The sequence below is a fragment of the Camarhynchus parvulus genome, chromosome 3 (genome assembly GCF_901933205.1).
Source record: "Camarhynchus parvulus chromosome 3, STF_HiC, whole genome shotgun sequence".
Lineage (NCBI taxonomy): Eukaryota > Metazoa > Chordata > Aves > Passeriformes > Thraupidae > Camarhynchus > Camarhynchus parvulus.
The window spans coordinates 59,400,860-59,418,609 of NC_044573.1; the positions used below are offsets into that span (position 1 = coordinate 59,400,860).

General features: G+C 38.9%; 1 protein-coding gene across 4 annotated transcripts in view; it reads right to left on the bottom strand.

The window, feature by feature from the left end:
- Positions 1–13,816, bottom strand: part of LAMA2 (laminin subunit alpha 2) — a 335,421-nt gene extending 321,605 nt beyond the window's left edge. For all 4 annotated transcript variants that reach the window (XM_030945040.1, XM_030945039.1, XM_030945038.1 and 1 more), the window contains exon 1: positions 13,634–13,816. In XM_030945040.1, the coding sequence (XP_030800900.1) occupies positions 13,634–13,724 (91 nt within the window). In that variant the 5' untranslated portion in view covers positions 13,725–13,816. The remainder of the gene's footprint in view (positions 1–13,633) is intronic.
- Between the last annotated feature and the right edge of the window lie 3,934 nt (positions 13,817–17,750).

Genomic DNA, 17,750 nt, shown 5'->3' on the forward strand with positions numbered 1-17,750 from the left:
TATTTCCAAGAGAAGAACTACTTCTGTTTCCAGGCCTGTCAGAACAGTCCTCTTGAGCCTTTTTTATGAGACTGAAGACTGATGCACAAACAAATTATTCAAGGTGTGTGCACCTCATCTTTCACTTTCAGGTCTTGAACCAAGTAAGCTGCCAGATCCAAGGATAAGTTTGTGGGTAGAACACATGAACCTGCTAGATTTAATAACATCACTAGAATACTAAAATTAATTCAGTATCCCATTATACATCCACTATATAAAAGCACACCGTACTTATCTAAATAGCAGTTTACAGACCTCATTTATGAACGTGGAAAGAACAGCTTAGCTCACCTTCCAAGTACACATCTATTTTAGACAGATACAAAAATTTCAGTTGAATGGAAGTTATGCAGAAACATTCGCTAGAGAAAGGGGATGAAGTATAACAATAATATTGGAACACAAAAGGGCCTCTTCCAAGGGTGGGAATTATGATCTGTCTCAAGTCAAGGATGTTCTTAAGAATACTATTTTAAAGAGCAAAGTGCCTCAGAATAGCTACAATCCCCTTATTTGTTTCTCCTTACAGTATCTATCGCCACAGCTAGGTCACGTCTAAGGGCCATCTGTCGGCTTTAAACCACATGCTCTTTATCTCAGTCCTACAACCACAGTCTAGTATCAAAACCACAGATTTACTCAAAATTGCTGCCAAATTCTGAAAGCCCTAGATAATATATTTGGTTGTAATTTTAATGCATCTTGGCAATATGCAGTAATTCTAACCATTATATATGTGGCATCTTAGCTAGAGCAACATACATTGTGACGAAGCTTAAGTATAGTAGAGCACACTAGGGACAAAAATTCAGTTAAGATTTTAATAAAGGAGAACATCCATTAACTAGAGATAAAATAGGTTAAAATGTCAGGGGTTTTTTAAGAAGAAAGCTACAAAGATACCCAGGAAGTAAACAGCTTGTGTGTGCTTGCCAATTTAAAAACAAATAAATAAATGTAAAGCAAATATATTAATTCACTTTCATGCTAATTATATTTCCTAGTGGAAACTAAGGATGAGAAGTATCGTACCTTAAAATCTCTTTAGGTCCAATAACACTAAATACACTCTTACACATTAAATCCACCTTAAAATCTAATAAGGTGTCAGATACAATTAGGTCTGCTAATAAAAATTAATCAGAGTTCTTTTAGAATAAGCCTTTAAAACCTTGAGCTTACTTCTTAAGACACTTTATCCAATAAAGGCTGAATCCTTTGCTGAATTTTCTCAGCACTGGTAAAAATTACAAGAATTATTGGTACATAAAGAATTATATTACTGTTTGGCATTACTCCTTGTCAGGTTTTTCATAAAACATAGAGACACTCATAAGTGCATATGTAGGAGTGATTAATGTTTATGAAACAGAACAGTGGGATTCCAGAAGTACCATATGATGACATGTCAATATTTTGATCCTCACAGACTTAGAACAGCTGTTTCCTCAGCCCAGCTGATACAGTGAAAACATCTCAAATTCGACACAGATAAGTTTCATTCCTAAGAAAAGAGACTACTATGGATCTGTATATGTAATTTTAAAGAACATACCATTTCCAGGATTAATTTATCTTAAATTTTTGGTTTACTGTTAAGGTATTGCTGTAGAGTCAAAGGATCTAATAGAAAGATAGAAACATAACCTCATTTAAACAGGAAACAACATTAAATGCTTCTTAATAGCTCTGTGTAGCCACTCACTCCCTAGTTTTCAACTACAGCTAATGCTTCAGTTTAACAATACATTCTGACACCCCTGGGACCCTCTGGCCACTCTCATTCTTCCAGACATTGTAGAAATAAATGGCTTGCACACAAATACGTTCAGCAGAACAGCAAGACAGAACAAAATGTTCTGTTCTGTGTTGTATGCTTCTTCCATAATGATTTGGAGTTGAATTCTTGCCATGAGGGAGCCAGTAAGAATTTCACTGTAATTTCAAACAAACCTAACTTTCCTCTAAAATGAGTACATATCACACAATTTGACTTATATTATTTCAACCAACAGCCATAAAGGAAGACCAAGTAGTGATTGAGAGAAAATTGTTTCATTGGACCCTCTGTGGATTTGGTTTAACAGGGAATACGTAAATTCAGTTTCACTTCCAGAAAATAAATGTAGAGGAACTGTCATACTGTGGACAGATTCTACATTTTTAAACTAATTTCAGAAGTGATTTACAGGTCTGCTATGCAGAATATAGTGGCTTTTTAATACAAAATTTAATAATTACTTGAGTTTATTAAACTGATTGAAGAAACTAATTTAATCTCATTCTAGATTGTCTTAATAATGTTGACTCACTTTGAAACCAAATGATGTATTACAAAGATACTTAGGCCAATTAATGGATTCATTCATCAATGGATTTTCAGATAATTGGAAGTATTTATTTTCATACCTTTCACCTAAATTTCCTTTTAATTCCCATAAATTAAAAGGACAAAAGTACTCTATGGGACAAGAGTAGCTTAAGAGAGTCTTTTATGGACCTTGTGTGAAGTCATGCACCTGAGCAGTATAAAGGCTCCTACAGGCACATTTTAACCTGGGGATCTGTCAGGTTATCTGAGGCACACACTGCTCAGCCACTCGGCTTCTCTGGCATGAACCTAATTGAGCTCATGCAACAGTTACCGGGAAGAAAAGTCTCTGCTGTCATAACAGCAACATCAGTGCTGTTCAGCCTAGAGCAGAGAAGCTTGCATGAAGACCTCAAAGAAACCTTCCAGGATCTGAAAGGGACCTACAGGGAAGCCAGGGATGGACTCTACATCAGGAAGTGTAGTGATAGGACAAGGAGTAATGGGTTCATACAAAGAAGAGAAATTTAGTTTAGATAAACTTCTTTACTGTGAGGATGGTGAGACACTGAATAGGCTGCCCAGAGAGGTTGTGGATGCACCGCATCCCTGTCTGTGTTCAAATCCAGTCTGGATGGGGCACTGAGCAACCTGGTCCAGTGTCCCTGCCCCTGGCAGAGGCACTGGAACAAGATGATCTTAAAAGTCCCTTCCAAACCAAGTCATTTCTGTGATTGTTACAGCAGAGGAAGAGAGGCAGTAGTTGAATGCGTGTTAAGCAGGAGTTATTTTCACTTTGCATCAACTCATACAAACCTATATTTATATAAACTATAAATCTATTTAGGTCTTACTTTTCCTAACTTATTCAAACTGCCTGTTCAGTGACACTTTCTGTGCTGTGCTTCTTAATGTTTCCAGGCATACGTCTTTCCATGAAAATATTTACAAATAAAATTCAGGAAAAGTGAGACTGAGAATTTCTTGCATGAGAAATGTGAAACAGGTTTGTTTCAAAAATACATAAAAGTGAGGTGGATGATTAAAGCACAGTCTACATTCAAAGCAACAACACATTTCACCATTTTTTAAGAAGACTGCCTACAAATTACCCCATCTTCCACAGAGATGGTGAGATAAAAATGAAAATTGATGGTCTATAAATGATTGCGTGTAGAACTGGAATTCCTGATCAGTCATAGTAGATAAGGCAGAACACTTGCTACTTACTGGATCTTTAATAACTGAGTTGTAAGAAACTAACTGAATCCTGTTTAGCTGAATGATGCATTTTCTCATGTTAAGTGAAGAAGACCACTATAAGAATGACAAAAAATTACTGAATAGCTTCCAATGTAACTAATATCCACATCTATCAATTCAATTTAAGACTAATTCCAACCCAGGCAGGCATACAGCTTGTCAAAATCTTTATGAATTTTTCTATAAACTGAGTTCTTTCCTTTTTCGCTGTGAAATCATAGTTTATGATACTCAGACATATTCTCAACTGCTCTTCTGAAAACCCATGTCTACCATTATAGCCCTTATTAATATGTCTAATACACATTCCTTGACAGTTTTTTTCTCAATATAATATAAAAAAGCACTCTGGATCTTGCCAACACAACACATTTATCCATGTCTTTACTAATTCTATACTTTAATATATCTACATATGTATTCAATTCTTACTCTACAGTTACAAGGTTACCATGGGAAGCCTTTTTAAATAAGAACATCATATTTGGTGCCTTCTATTTCTCCTCTAATGAGGTGGTTCATATAACCTGTTCAACAATCAGTTGTATAATACCATTACTTTTTCAGCATTTTCACACCAAATTCTTTACAACCTTCCCTAAGCCTTGAATTAAAATACCTCTTTCTCTACAGCTGTTGAGCTGAAAGCACTCCTCAGCTTTAATTTGTATCAAAGTTGATTTCACAAACATTTTCATGCTAACAACAAATTCTATACCCAGAGCTGATAACTTCATAAACCAGATTTTCTATCCTCCTATATCTGCTGTTTAGATCAAAACCCCAAGGATATTATCTATGTTTTCTATAATGCTAAACACAATCAGAAATTACCTTTCATTAGTTTGCTCATCACCACAATTTTTCTCATCAACTATTTTATACATGTTATCCAGCACCCTACGACCTCTGCCTATATGGCACTTTCATCTTAGTCCCAAAGAGCCTGGAATATAAAGACAAGGTTTCATGTCAGTAAAGGTTAATCTCTGAAGCAAAAAGCTTCATTTCTTAGCAGTAATCTCACTGAATATCTATTTTTTTTTCTTCTTACAGACATGCATAAATAGTCTTGCCTCCCAAATTTTTACCCTCAAAAAGTACGTTGTGTTCCTCGGTGTTTTCTAAAATGAGCACCAACAAGCTATATATGTTTCTGTAATCTCACATGTATCTGTAAGCTATATGTTAAAATGAAAATCACAAATTACTAAAATAAAGCCCAGATTTTATAGATAATGAAAAACAGAAACATTGTGCAAAAACGATACACACAGTTTTGCACTCTGTCCAGAGTAATATACTAAACCAAGCACTGATCTGTCTCTTACTAGTGGTAGAAAGGCAATATAATTATCTTGAGTGACATTATGGGGCTTCATTCAGGTGCAGGCCAAAAGCAGACCGGCAGAACAAGTAGCTACACAAAAACCTCTTTATAAGAGAAGTTTTAAATAGATCTTTTGGGACAAATATATACTGCAAGTAGAAGCAAAGTACTGTACAAACAGCCTTCAGACGTGTGAGTGTCATGAAGAACCCAGACATTAGAATGAGGTGCATACATTGATTCCTTTAGATATTATTCTCTAAGAAATACAGCCAAATTTGAAACCATGAGTGTACTAACCCTGACCAAAGGATAAGGCTTATCCTCAATGAATAGACAAATGACTCAGTCTAACAGCTTGAGTTCCACTTTATTCTTGCGAGACAGTGTCTCATTTCACCAAGAACTGACTCAACCTCTTGAAGCACATGATGATGATTATGGTTATTGTTTCTTTCCTCACCACTTTCATATGCCACAAAAGTTCTTTCACTAATTAAACTATGAGCTTCAAAGTCACTTTTAAATAACTCCTAACAATATGGCAGGCAGATTCAGTACTTTTTCTCCTCCAGTTAGCAAGCTATGAAGTTGATACTATTTAAGCATTTAACTATTAATTTTTCTGGCAAATGACTGTCTTAATCTCTATGTCAAAGCTCCAGTGGGGCGAAGAAGCTGAAGCTGCATGTATAATCAATGATTATAGGGCATGCATGTAAAGGCTTCCCACTTACTCTGAATTTAGAAAATATTTCTCATATTTACTACATAAGCATACCAAAAGTGACACTTACAGACCCTAATTCCACACAACACACAACCTTAATACAATGGAACTAATTTAGAAGGCTGCATCCAGCTGTAGAAAGACATTGTGCTTAAGAGAATAACTCAGCGTGCATATTACAAATATATTTTTCAATTAAATGTGTGGGTGTTTTTCTCATGGTAAAGAAAACCTTTTTGTGTGAGGACTCAATCATCTTTAAGAAGGAATGATTAATATAAAATAATATTCAATTGTACCAAAATCAAAAATCAATGAGAAATATACTCTGGTTTATACCATGAACATGTGGGAATCCCTATATTCATAATTGGGGTGTTGCCACAACTGTCATAAAAGTTGACTAAAAAAGTGATGCACAGGGATGAAATAGTATCCAAAACAGCTTTTTTTCTGGTAAAATTAACTACTTCAGCAGTGTCAATGATGGCTTAAAGTTAAACCTAAGAAATGTACTTGCGGTGGTCTGCAGTCTTTTTGATGACATGACAAAAATTCATGCATAATTCACACAGTCAAATTAGATGTGAAAGTGCACCACATCTCAATCACCAGCTCTGGGATTTGCACAAACATACTTGTTCCATTCCAGGTTGTTCCACATACCAAATTCAAAAGCCCTGTATTTTTTTGCCATGTCACTTTGTCCTCTTTGAAAGGCATGGATTTCTTCTTGTTCTGTAGAGCTTTGTGGCTTTCAGAGGAATCCAGACTACTCACATTATCACCATCGCAGAAGTGCTCAGAAAATGCACAAAGTTGTTATCACTGCCACACAGTATTTTATCACATATATGTAGAAATCACTAATGTAAAAATGTAAAGGAACATTTGTTCCTTCTCCCAGTCAAAAAGTTATTCAACAACAAATGTATAGCAGTAGGTCTGCACTCCCCATGCAGGATAAATGACTGGAAACTTAATATACAATACAATCCTTTACAGTAGCGATTAGCCAGACACTTCTGTGGAACAGGATTACAAGCTGAATTGTAGACCAGTAAGCATATAAGACAGTAATAAATTGCCACATTCAGCATCTCCCATCAAAACCTAAAGGTAGTCTGAGTGGAAGTGGCATCAAAAATTCACAGGGTTCATCTAAGAAGTAGTTGTGTATGTAGAAAACCAAATTAAACCCTTAATAAACTCTCACTATCGGTGGAAGTGTGCAGAGAAACAGGGGTTCTGATTTCTTTTTCTTGCACCTTCAAACTCCTGATTGCCAATCCCCAGCATTGCTTCATTTTCCTGTAGCAGTGGGAAATACATTACAGTATGTTTAGAGGCATTCTTCCAACTCTTTCTAATTGACCTTGAAGAACACCCCCACTTACTGCGGTAGGTGAACAATGAGAAGATATAGTAATTTGCCATTAAAAGGAATTGATATAGCTATAAAAAGAAATTTTATATAATATTTTGTTCATTTTTAGGTAATTTCTTTTTTATTACATCTTAAGTCCATGAATCATGACAGCAGTACATACACGTCAGTTGGGACAGAACAAGGCATTGTAATGGTATTTGGATAATCCACTCTGCAGGAATGTTCATTATTCTTCCTGAGCTTTCACAAGAGTTCCCTGGCATAATGCTGCTACAGCTGCTTTACAGTCTAATGTTATTACAAGGTCTGATTCAAAGACAATGTCTGCTAGAGGAATCTGGCAGGGTGCAAGAGCCCTATGAAAATCCTTGTGATGCTAAGGGGTAACTAATGGAGACTGAACTGCTGAAAAAAAATGTGAGAAGTAACAGTTATTTGTTTTGAGTGTTGCAAGAATCCTGAGTGATCTTTGTTATTTTTCAGTACAAAAATCACACAAATCCAAGTTATTTTTTCTGGAAATCTTACAATTTTTCTAATAAAAATAAATTACAAAGTCTAATCTCAAACCTTACCCACAGTACAGAAGGGGTGCAAAATGCCATTTTCTTCAGAACCTCTCTTATCTATATGTTTTGGATTGAAGAAAACATGAAAACTGCAGAAAAACAGAAACTAGGAATTGGCTATCAACTGCAGTAGCTGGTAAAAGGCAATAAATAACATGTAGTCATCAAGAGCCAGCTCATGAAAGAGCTTTATTGGCAAACACAAGGAATTCCCTCTCCTATTTCAAACACATGGATGGAATCAATATAAAGTTTAACAAACACAACATTTTGGTTTGTCTTTTACATGCGCAAGATTTGGTCTGTATAATCGCCAGCATGGCCTGAGTTGCTAGTGTGTGACATATGAGCTCACATATTCTAGATAGAACTCTTGGTGAGGACAAAAATATCCAGTAATTAAGGAACTATTATCTATGAAAAAAGTTGGTAAAGAAAAGGAGATCATTAGGTATGCACACTGGTTCACATTTGCACGTATTTGTGTCCACAAGGCATTACCACCATTTCTGACCTGTAAATATGAGGAGTCTGAACTTTGGGGGTGGGCAGAGAAAAAGAAAAAGAAAAAGAAAAAGAAAAAGAAAAAGAAAAAGAAAAAGAAAAAGAAAAAGAAAAAGAAAAAGAAAAAGAAAAAGAAAAAGAAAAAGAAAAAGAAAAGAAAAAGAAAAGAAAAAGAAAAAGAAAAAGAAAAAAGAAAAAGAAAAAGGAGAAAAATTCACCCTGCACCAGGAATTCATGCTGCCTCTTATTCCAAAGTACTATAATCTCAAAAAACTGTCAGTCCAAGTAGCTGGATAAGAAATTGGAACATGTGTGGGTGGATTCCTTCCTCCAGCCTGAATTAATTAAAAATGATTGTTTGCTGTATTATTTTAAAGCAGATTTTTGGAACAGGTTAAAGAACCACTGTTCTGACTTTAGCATTTCAAGCCTAATAAGAGTGACTCATGTAAAAAACTTGGAGGAAAATTAATACTAAGGAGGTTAAATATAAAGTGCGTCTTACCATCTTATGTTCTTATTTGTTGCTTCAGAAATTCACACATTCTTATACAAGACCTACCTCATTCGTGGTTATTTCTAGTTAAAGCATGTACACAAAAAAACTCATGTCTCCAGTCAGTCTGAGCAATTCCATCTATTTCTAACACCTTAGGCTGGCCCTTTGCTACTTCTCACATTCTAAACCTTAAACACATATTAATTCCCTCTGCTTTCACTTTCTCAGCCAGTTATTAAACTATAAGAAAGTGATATGGACAACAGCTTTGAAGTAAAAAGGTAAAAGCAATTACAATGCATATTTGAGAGCAGCATTTTGGGGCTGGGTAAACCCTGAATAACTGATCAGACAGTTATATTACATTATATTATATTATATTATATTATATTATATTATATTATATTATATTATATTATATTATATTATATTATATTATATTATATTATATTATATTATATTATATTATATTATATTATATTATATTATATTATATTATATTATATTATATTATATTATTCTGCTATATATTATAGCAGTAAATACTGCTAAAAGAGTTGCTAGAACTGATTATGATCTTGTACACATACATTTAAATAAATAATAATAAAAAAGGAAAAGAAATAGTAATTTCCAGATCATCAAAAAATTTATCTGCCAAAACATTAAACAGCATACAGACTGTGGAAAGGGAACATACAGAATATACTATACTTCAGTACACCTTCAGTGAAAAAGGCTTGTTACCTGCTATAACATCCTGAAGCTAGATTAAGTCCTTTAAAAAAAATAAATTACACAGAATTTTATGCATTCTATGATGCCAGCCGTCCACAACCGATGCATTCTCCTTTATATATTTGTAGCCAGAGTTCTACACATGTTGACTTACAAGGACTGCATGGGTTAGATAATGGCTAAATTCTACCTTTCTTCTTGCAGAAGATAAAGTACTTTGGGACTCTTTCTCTTAAATAGCCATTGATTTTCAGTGATCATATCTTAAAGATTTTTGCACTGTTTTTACATTTGCTGATATTGGGTAACAGTCTCAAAATTTATTTAGGTGAGAACAAGCTGATAAACAATCATCTAAGCCTCCTCTTCTCAGAATGGAAATTTACCAACTAAATCTCTTACAAGCTCTGTTCTCCAAATACAGCCAGCACAATGCTTTGAATGTTTAAATGCCATCAGCCATGATGGAAATGCTCTCCATTACAAGATTAGAGCAGGGTGGTGTTGGTGAGTTTTGAAATTGACCTTACTGCAAAGAAATCTCTATGAAGAAAGAGGAAATTTGACTTCTGCTTTTACAGATTACATAAGCAAAGCATCTGGGGTGTTTTGGCTCAGGAAAGAGAGAACCTAAGTCTACACACATTCTTCATTCTTAGGGTCTGAAATACTAAACTTATGTCCTATTAGCCTTGTCTCTTGACTTTTCAGAGTATAGGGTACAATATACACACAGGTTTGTATGTGGGAAAGAATCTTTTAAGTCCTAGTTGTAATGACATAACACAGAGAATACAGTTTTGAACTAAACTCTCCAGAAACTTGTTTTAAATTGTACACCTACAGAGAGACTTAAAAATATTGACCTGCCTGCCACCATCCACTGCCTAACAGACGGGCACTAGTCATATCCTGCTGATGTTCACCCCTCATTTCTCTTTCGAGTGAGAAATCTCACTCTGACTTTATAAGCATCCTATATACATCACCACTTGGAGTCAACTTACACTTCCTTCCACACATGCTAAAAGCACCTGTACTCCATGAATTATCTCCACTGATGTCAGCAGCTGACATTACAGATCAAGTTACTGTGCAGTGTATGTTCCTTAGCCCTGTCCCTTCCATTCACACTTTTCACAGACACATAGCTTCCGCTCTCTCTCAAAACAGATATTGAGATCCTTTTCAAAAACGCATGCATTCAAGATCAAAAAAAATTTTACATTACCTTCTAAATTACTACTATTTTAGTTCTCTCCCATTCCACACCAAACAGGATGAATCAAGGTTCAAGAACCAAAGGAACATTGCATAACACTTCGGTCAGTTTACCTTAACTGCAAGTTATGCACATCTTTAAGAAACAATGTTGAAGAATGCACATGCCTTTCTGGTTCTGATTCTTCCATCTTCTGAGAAATTGCACTGGTTTCAGCTTGGGTAGAGTTTATTTTCTTCACAGTGGCTCACAGGGGGCTGTGTTTTAGATTTGTGTTGAACTCAGTGATGATAATACAGAGATGTTTTTGTTATTGCTTAGCAGGCCTTACACAGAGCCAAGGCTTTTTCTGCTTTTTGTACTGCCACGCTCGTGAGGAGGCCAGAGATGTAGAGGAAACTGTGAGGAGACACAGCTGGGACAGATGACCCCAAAAAACCAAAAGGATATTCCATACCATATGACATCATGCTCAGTATATAAAGTGAGAGGAAGAAGCATGAGATGTTTGGAATGATGGTGTTTGTCTTCCCAAGTAACTGTTATTTGTGATGAGACCTTGCTCTCCTGGGGATGGCTGAACACCTGCCTGCCCATGGGAAGCAGGGAATTAATGCCTTGGTTTGTCTTGTTTGCCTGCAGAGTTTTTATTTTACCTACTAAACTGCCTTTATATCAATCCAAGAGCTTTCCAGCTTTTACTGATCTGATTTTCTCCCCAGTCCTGCTGGGACTTGAAGGAGTTGAAGGAGTGAGTAAGGGGCTGTGTGATATTTGGTCATTGGCTGGGGTTAAACCATGACAGAAATTCTGCATGATTATTTAGTGTTCAAAAAACAAAAGAACAGATAATATGCGTAGCTAAAAAAAAAAAGCCCCAACAACAACAAAAACCAGCTTGAAATTAATTCCAGGTTTCTGACCACAGTAAGTCTTCTAACAATTTAAAAAGGAAAAAAAAATTAGCCACAAGAACAGAAACAAAAAAAGAAATACAGACTGTTCCCATCTTTGAGGTGCAAAATGTTCTTGAACTGTTCTGTTCCATAAAACAACATGGGAATTCATTGTGATGTCTCAAGTACTGTTTTTCAAAGCGTTGCAGCTCTGTTACATAATTTTGTCCACAGACATCCAACTGGTGCTATCAATTAGTAAGCATCCAACGTTACGGTTATTACCAAATAACATTTAAGTCAAAAAACAAAAGCTGTAAGTCTAAAGATACAAACCACGGGTGCAGTAACATTCTTGTACATGTTAAAAATCCCCCAGGACTTCAGTGAAGTCAGACTTTCCTAACTTTTTGCATTACAGAGGAGTTCATTACCTCTTTGTCTGTAGTGGGCAACACAGTGACATCTACATAGTGCTAGCACCTCCTAGCAGCTGCAACAGATCTCAAAAAGAAATTTAAAAGACAGTAAATGGCATAAAACTTTGGCAGGCCAGGACTTGAATTCAACTGTTAAGATTAGAAGGTCCCATCACCACATTAACATTTAATTAAAAGTCCTAGGATTCTTCATGGAATTACCAGAACTCACTTATAATATAAGTGATGCAGCAGATGAACACCAAACACACCCACTTCTACTTTAAAAGGGAAATCATTAACATATCCCTTCACTGTTGAGGTTAAAGGAAACCATGATACTGCATAAACAAAAGGACATTCTCTAAAAGTGTCTCTGTGTGTATGTGTGTGTGTGAGAGAGAGAGAGAATACTAAAAGAAATGCCACATCAATATTAGCCAAAAAGAATTAATTAGGGGGGGAAAATAAAAGAAGAAATCAGCAAGAAGAAAATGCATTTTGTACTGTATTTTAAATGCTCTACTTCTAAAATCCCAGTCTTCAATGTTTACCAAAAGCTATCATCTAAACACAGTCTAATTCTGGATGAGTTTTTATCCACACAGACATTTGATCAACTGCCATTTATTCTCACACAGTAAAATTCATATTAAGGAGTCAGCTGCTTGAGACATTTATTCATGAAATGTCAGTGCATCATGTTCTCCAAAGTAAACCCTAAATTGTAAAAATTCCCAATCCATAATGTTCACCCTATTATGTGACATCAGGGTCAAAGGAAAGATAGCCGTTAATCCAGGGGCTTGAATTTATTTTATTTTGACACACCCACAGTATCTTCTAAGTGAATTCATTTCAGCAAGGCTAAAAATGTTAAGAGCACAAATGTAAGCACCAGAAGGAATATTGTGGGCTGAAGAATGGTTTTAAGGATTTCCTATGAGAGCTCAGAAATTGACTAAAGTTTCTTTCTCCCACACCTGTACTACACCTCTTTTGATCTTTCCACTGAACACTAACTGAAAAAGCAAACAAAAACCCCACCCTTATAGTGTCAACACATCTAAACACTATAATGCATGATTATGGTACATCTAAGACATTTACTACCAATGCAGGATACAATTGATTCCGTTCCCATTCCCGTCGTGGTTAGTTTTGAACAGAAGAGCTTTGTGACGGGCTAAGTGCATCAATTTGCCACCTGAACTAAAAGCAGTACAGGCAGCCCACACGTGTTTCAACACAGCCTATCAAGCTTCCCCTGCCACAGAGATGCCAGCAGACGGGCACATCCCGGCTGGAGGAGAGATGCCAGCAGATCAGCCCGTAACCTTGTGTGTCGTTTGGGGGACGGGATCACGTCCTCCAGCGGTCCCTCACCTACATGATTTCCCCCTGCGCGTCCAACCACAGCGCTGCCCATCTGCGCTGCTCCGAGCCGGGTGTGTGAGGGAGCGGGAATTGCGGCGGTAGGCGGGATGCGCCGGCCCTGCACCAGCCCCTCCTCGGCCCGGCCACCGAGGGACCAGCGGTGGTGCCGCCCGCCGGGTCCCCTCTCTGCAGACTGGGGGTCACTTGTCACGCTCGGTCCCTGTCCCCTCGTCCCTCCCGTGCCCACAAGGACTCCCGAGCTGGCGGCCAGGTCGCCTCCCCCTCCGCGTACGCCGCGGTCCCGGCCGGGCGGGCGAGGCGCGGGCTCCCCGCTCCCCTGTACCTCTTTGCGGCGGCGGTGGCGGCGACGGCGACTGGCCTCGGCTGCCGAGCGCCGCCAGCAGCAGGAGCAGCGGCAAACTTTCCCGAGCCATGGCTGCCGGGGCAGCCCACACGTCCCGCCGCGGGACGGCCAGCCGAGTGAGCCGCAGCCGCCGGGAGAGCAGAGGAGACCCCGGTGCCCCGGGCAGGCAGCGGGAGAGCAGGACACACCCCTGCCCCCCCGCACACCCTCCCCTCCCCGCCCCGCCGCCGGCCCGCGGAGCAGCGAGCGGGGCCGGGGAACAGCGGGGGCTCGGAGCGCGGCCCGGGAGCAGCCCCAGAGCCCCGCGCGTCGGGAGCGGCCCCGAGGCGCCGGGCCGGGGGAGCAGCGCGGCTCCAGGATCCAAGATCCAGGCTCCAGGCGGGCACGAGGCGAGGAGGGCGGCACGTGCCTGCCCGACGGCCGCTCCCCGGAGCCGGGAAGCGTTCCGGCCTGGAAGTGTGCTCGTCGTTTAAATTAGCCTTTGTCAGGTTATCTGACAGGGGAGAAAAATACCTGTGCTGTGACAGGGCAAAAAAAAATAGTTTTCTGAGTAGGGACTTGGGAAACGAGGTTTGCGACGAAGTCAAGCACATTTTTCCTGCCGTGGCCGCGAGTGGTATGCCAGTGCCAGCCAGGTGTGACAGGAAAAAAAATCTATATTACTGCATAAAGGAAAAATTAACCTTGCACTAAAATAAAGTGTGGATTAAAAACTATCGCAGAGTTCTCCTGAAAGAAAAAATTGCTTTTAAAAAGTCCATAAAAACCAGGTTTCATTATGGAACAGCAAGGCTCTCAACCGGCATGTGAGCACACAGAGAAAGGACGTCATGGGCTTCTAGAGTGAGCTGGGCTCAATTCACAGTATATCTGTGGCATAAAACCAAGATTGTGATGGCAGCCCAGTTCTGACTTGAATAGTCATTTTCACAAGTCTTGTACCACTGCACTTCAAATTGAGCTTCCCTTGTAATTGACATCAAGATTAAGTAATTCCATGTATTTCCCAATATGAATACTTCAGTATCTATGTGTCCATTGCTGTAGCCAACAGGATAAGCATGCATTTGGTACAGCGTCTATTTCAGCTCTCAAGTCACAGCATTTTCCACTGGTAAATTTGCCTGTCATTCCAAACCTAACATTGGAGGAACACAGAATTTTGCACATAATGGACTGTTGCATCCAGCCACACAAGCAATTTGTTTCTCTTCCTGTCATCACACTTCAAGCAGATTCATTCTTTCTCTTCTGATGCACTTAGCCTGTCACAAAGCCTCTCTTCTGAGGTTTCTCCCCGAACAGCCTGAGCTCTGCTGCTAGGAGTCCTGTTACTAGACACTCGTTGCTTCCATGGCCTTTGGGAAACTGCTTCTCCAGCCCAGGATGCAGGACAGCAACAAGAATGCTCTTGTATGGCTCAGCCATTGGTCACTTGTAAGTCAATGGAAAATACTCACATCCTCTTGCCAAAAAATGGTGTATGTGTGGTCTTCTGCACTTCTGACTGAGAAACCCAGGTTCAAGGTTTACCTTGACAATTTTCATCTTGTCAGCTACTTGCTTTGTTGTGGAAGTATAGATAATCAGGGAACTGGAGGGACAGAGAGGGAGATGGTGTTCATGACTCTATCCACAGTTTTGTCACTATCAGTATTTATTTACTCAGTCTTTCCCTACAAGCAGTAACAGTCACTACTTTCTTCTGGCTGCTTCTCCCTTTGCAATTCCCTTAATGCAAAAATTTTGACCACAAGGAATTGTGTATATGTGCAAGAGGAATAATCTAATGAATTATGTACAACTGATAAACACTCCAACGCAAGTATACGTCAGTAACTTGGAGAATTTAGTGCCAGTTTCTTACTTAGGGATCTGACTACATCAACATAAGTTAGACACATTTATTGGTTGAATTTGGTCAAGAGTAGTGACAGCAGCTGCATAGGAGCCATACTAACATGAGTTGCATTCTGCCTCAGCTGGAGAAATTCCTTCCAGGGCTCCAAAAGCTACAAGTGCTGCAAGTATTACCTGTGAGTTTCAGGTAACACTCCAGAAGCAGATTGTAGAAACTGGAAGTGAGACCTGAAGGCAGGAACCTCTGCTGCTTTGTGTTAAGGGCTCATCAGATCTGATGAAAATATTTCCATGACTTATGATCTCCATGGATTTGATACCAGGAGGAGATTCATTGTAGTGAGGGACCCTACTTCCCCAAATATCAATATTACACCAATATTAAATAACATATAATTTACCTGAGCAGTTTATCCTGCTGTTGAGCCTGTGTAGTCTTTAATGTGAGGATATGTTGCGAGAATTCAGCCTAGTTTCAGTTTAGCAGCACTGCTGGCATACCCAGGTATCTCATCACCTGTCAGAGCCAATACTGACTAACTGTGCACCAGAGATACAAACTTTTAATACTTTGGGGACACCAAGAGGCAAGAGATGCCAGGAAGACCTGCTGACTCATTCAATGATTTTTCACATCTCAACTAAAGGAAATCATTTCATACCATAAAATGCCAAGCTGTATCAAGAAGCAGTAAGAGCTGGCTGCTCCAGAAAGAGAAGCACACTAGAAGATGAAGTGACGCCACTGAGGTAAGCAGGGCAGTGTCCTCCTGCAGTCTCTGAATGCAGAAGGAGCAGATCTGGAGGTAATAACAAGGACCAAACAAAATCACAGGTCTCCAGACAAGCTCATAGGCAGGAGACGGATCTGAGATCAATTCTGCAAATCAGGGTTAGGATCAGTGAGGTGCAAAGTGATGCACAGGTGTACCTGCAATGTAAAACAGGCTGGGACTGGGGCAAAGCTAGAACTTAAATGCAGCATCCACTCCATAAATGCAGGGAGAAACCAACAAAGTTTCTCCAAGCTCTTCCTTCTACATCAAATTTGTCACCACTGCCTTACGCAAGGTTACATGGCTATGCTAGGTCAGAAGTGGCCTTGAGCACAGGCAGACAAACCCATAGGAGTGAGGAGACAAGGCTGCAGAGCCTGTAGCAGAGCCTGTAGCAGAGCCTGTAGCTGCACCCAGGGCCATGACAACCTAGATAAGTTGTTTTTCAACTAAAGCAGTGGCTAAAGGGGCATTAAGGATGGAACTGCTGAGCGGAGAGGAGGATGTGAGTAAAATCAGATAAGGACTCATCTGGGAACCAATATGGCTTAATATTTTCATGACTTTGCACTAAAGAGAGGGACTTTTAAATTAATTCTGCTGGTAAAATAGGACTGGGGGGACCAATGCATATTTTGTAAATTTTTTGCATTTATGTACACAAATATACATTGTGAGTTTATACCATTTTTATTCTCAATGATTCAAGCATAAAATGTCAGAAGATCCTAAATGCTGTAAGATCCTGGGTCGTGCCAATAAGGGCTATCAGTAGCTGTTTCTTATGAGAATGATGAATAAAGAATATAACCCCAAACTCCTGGGAAGTCAGTGAGTCACAAGGCATTTTTGAGTCGCCAGAATGATGCAGCTATGAAATAAGCAAGTAAAGCCTAGGAGACATAAAGCCTAGCATGACAGAAAATATTCTCAGTGAAGATATGAAAATTAATACTGTTGCATCCCACCTAGGATATCACAGGGAATTACAATCATGCATGTTCAAGAAGAATTTATTCAGACTTAAACAGAGCAGAGGCCTCTGGGGAAGGGAGAGCTTATCTGAGACAGATTAGAAGAGTTTGATTTGTTTAACCTAGGAAAATAAGATGTGAGACATTTCTAAGTGTAACAGGGATGTTAATGGATGCAATTGTCATAAAAGGAAAAGAACATAAGCAAGATACGGATCATTATAGGCTGGAAAATGGAAGATAGTTTCTAATCATAAGGTGTGGAAACAGCTTCTGTTAGGAGAGCAGAGGGAAAAAAATAATCAATTTAAAAGTAGACCTTGGCAGATTTATGAAAGTAATTCCATGACAAACTTGCCTGCAAAAGGCAGGAGGAATGGATTTGATAACCTGTGCAACCCTGTCCTGTATTCTTAAGTGGACTGCAATCAAAGGATAAAGAAAATAAACATTAATAAAAAGCTTTAAAGGCTAAAGAAAAGATTC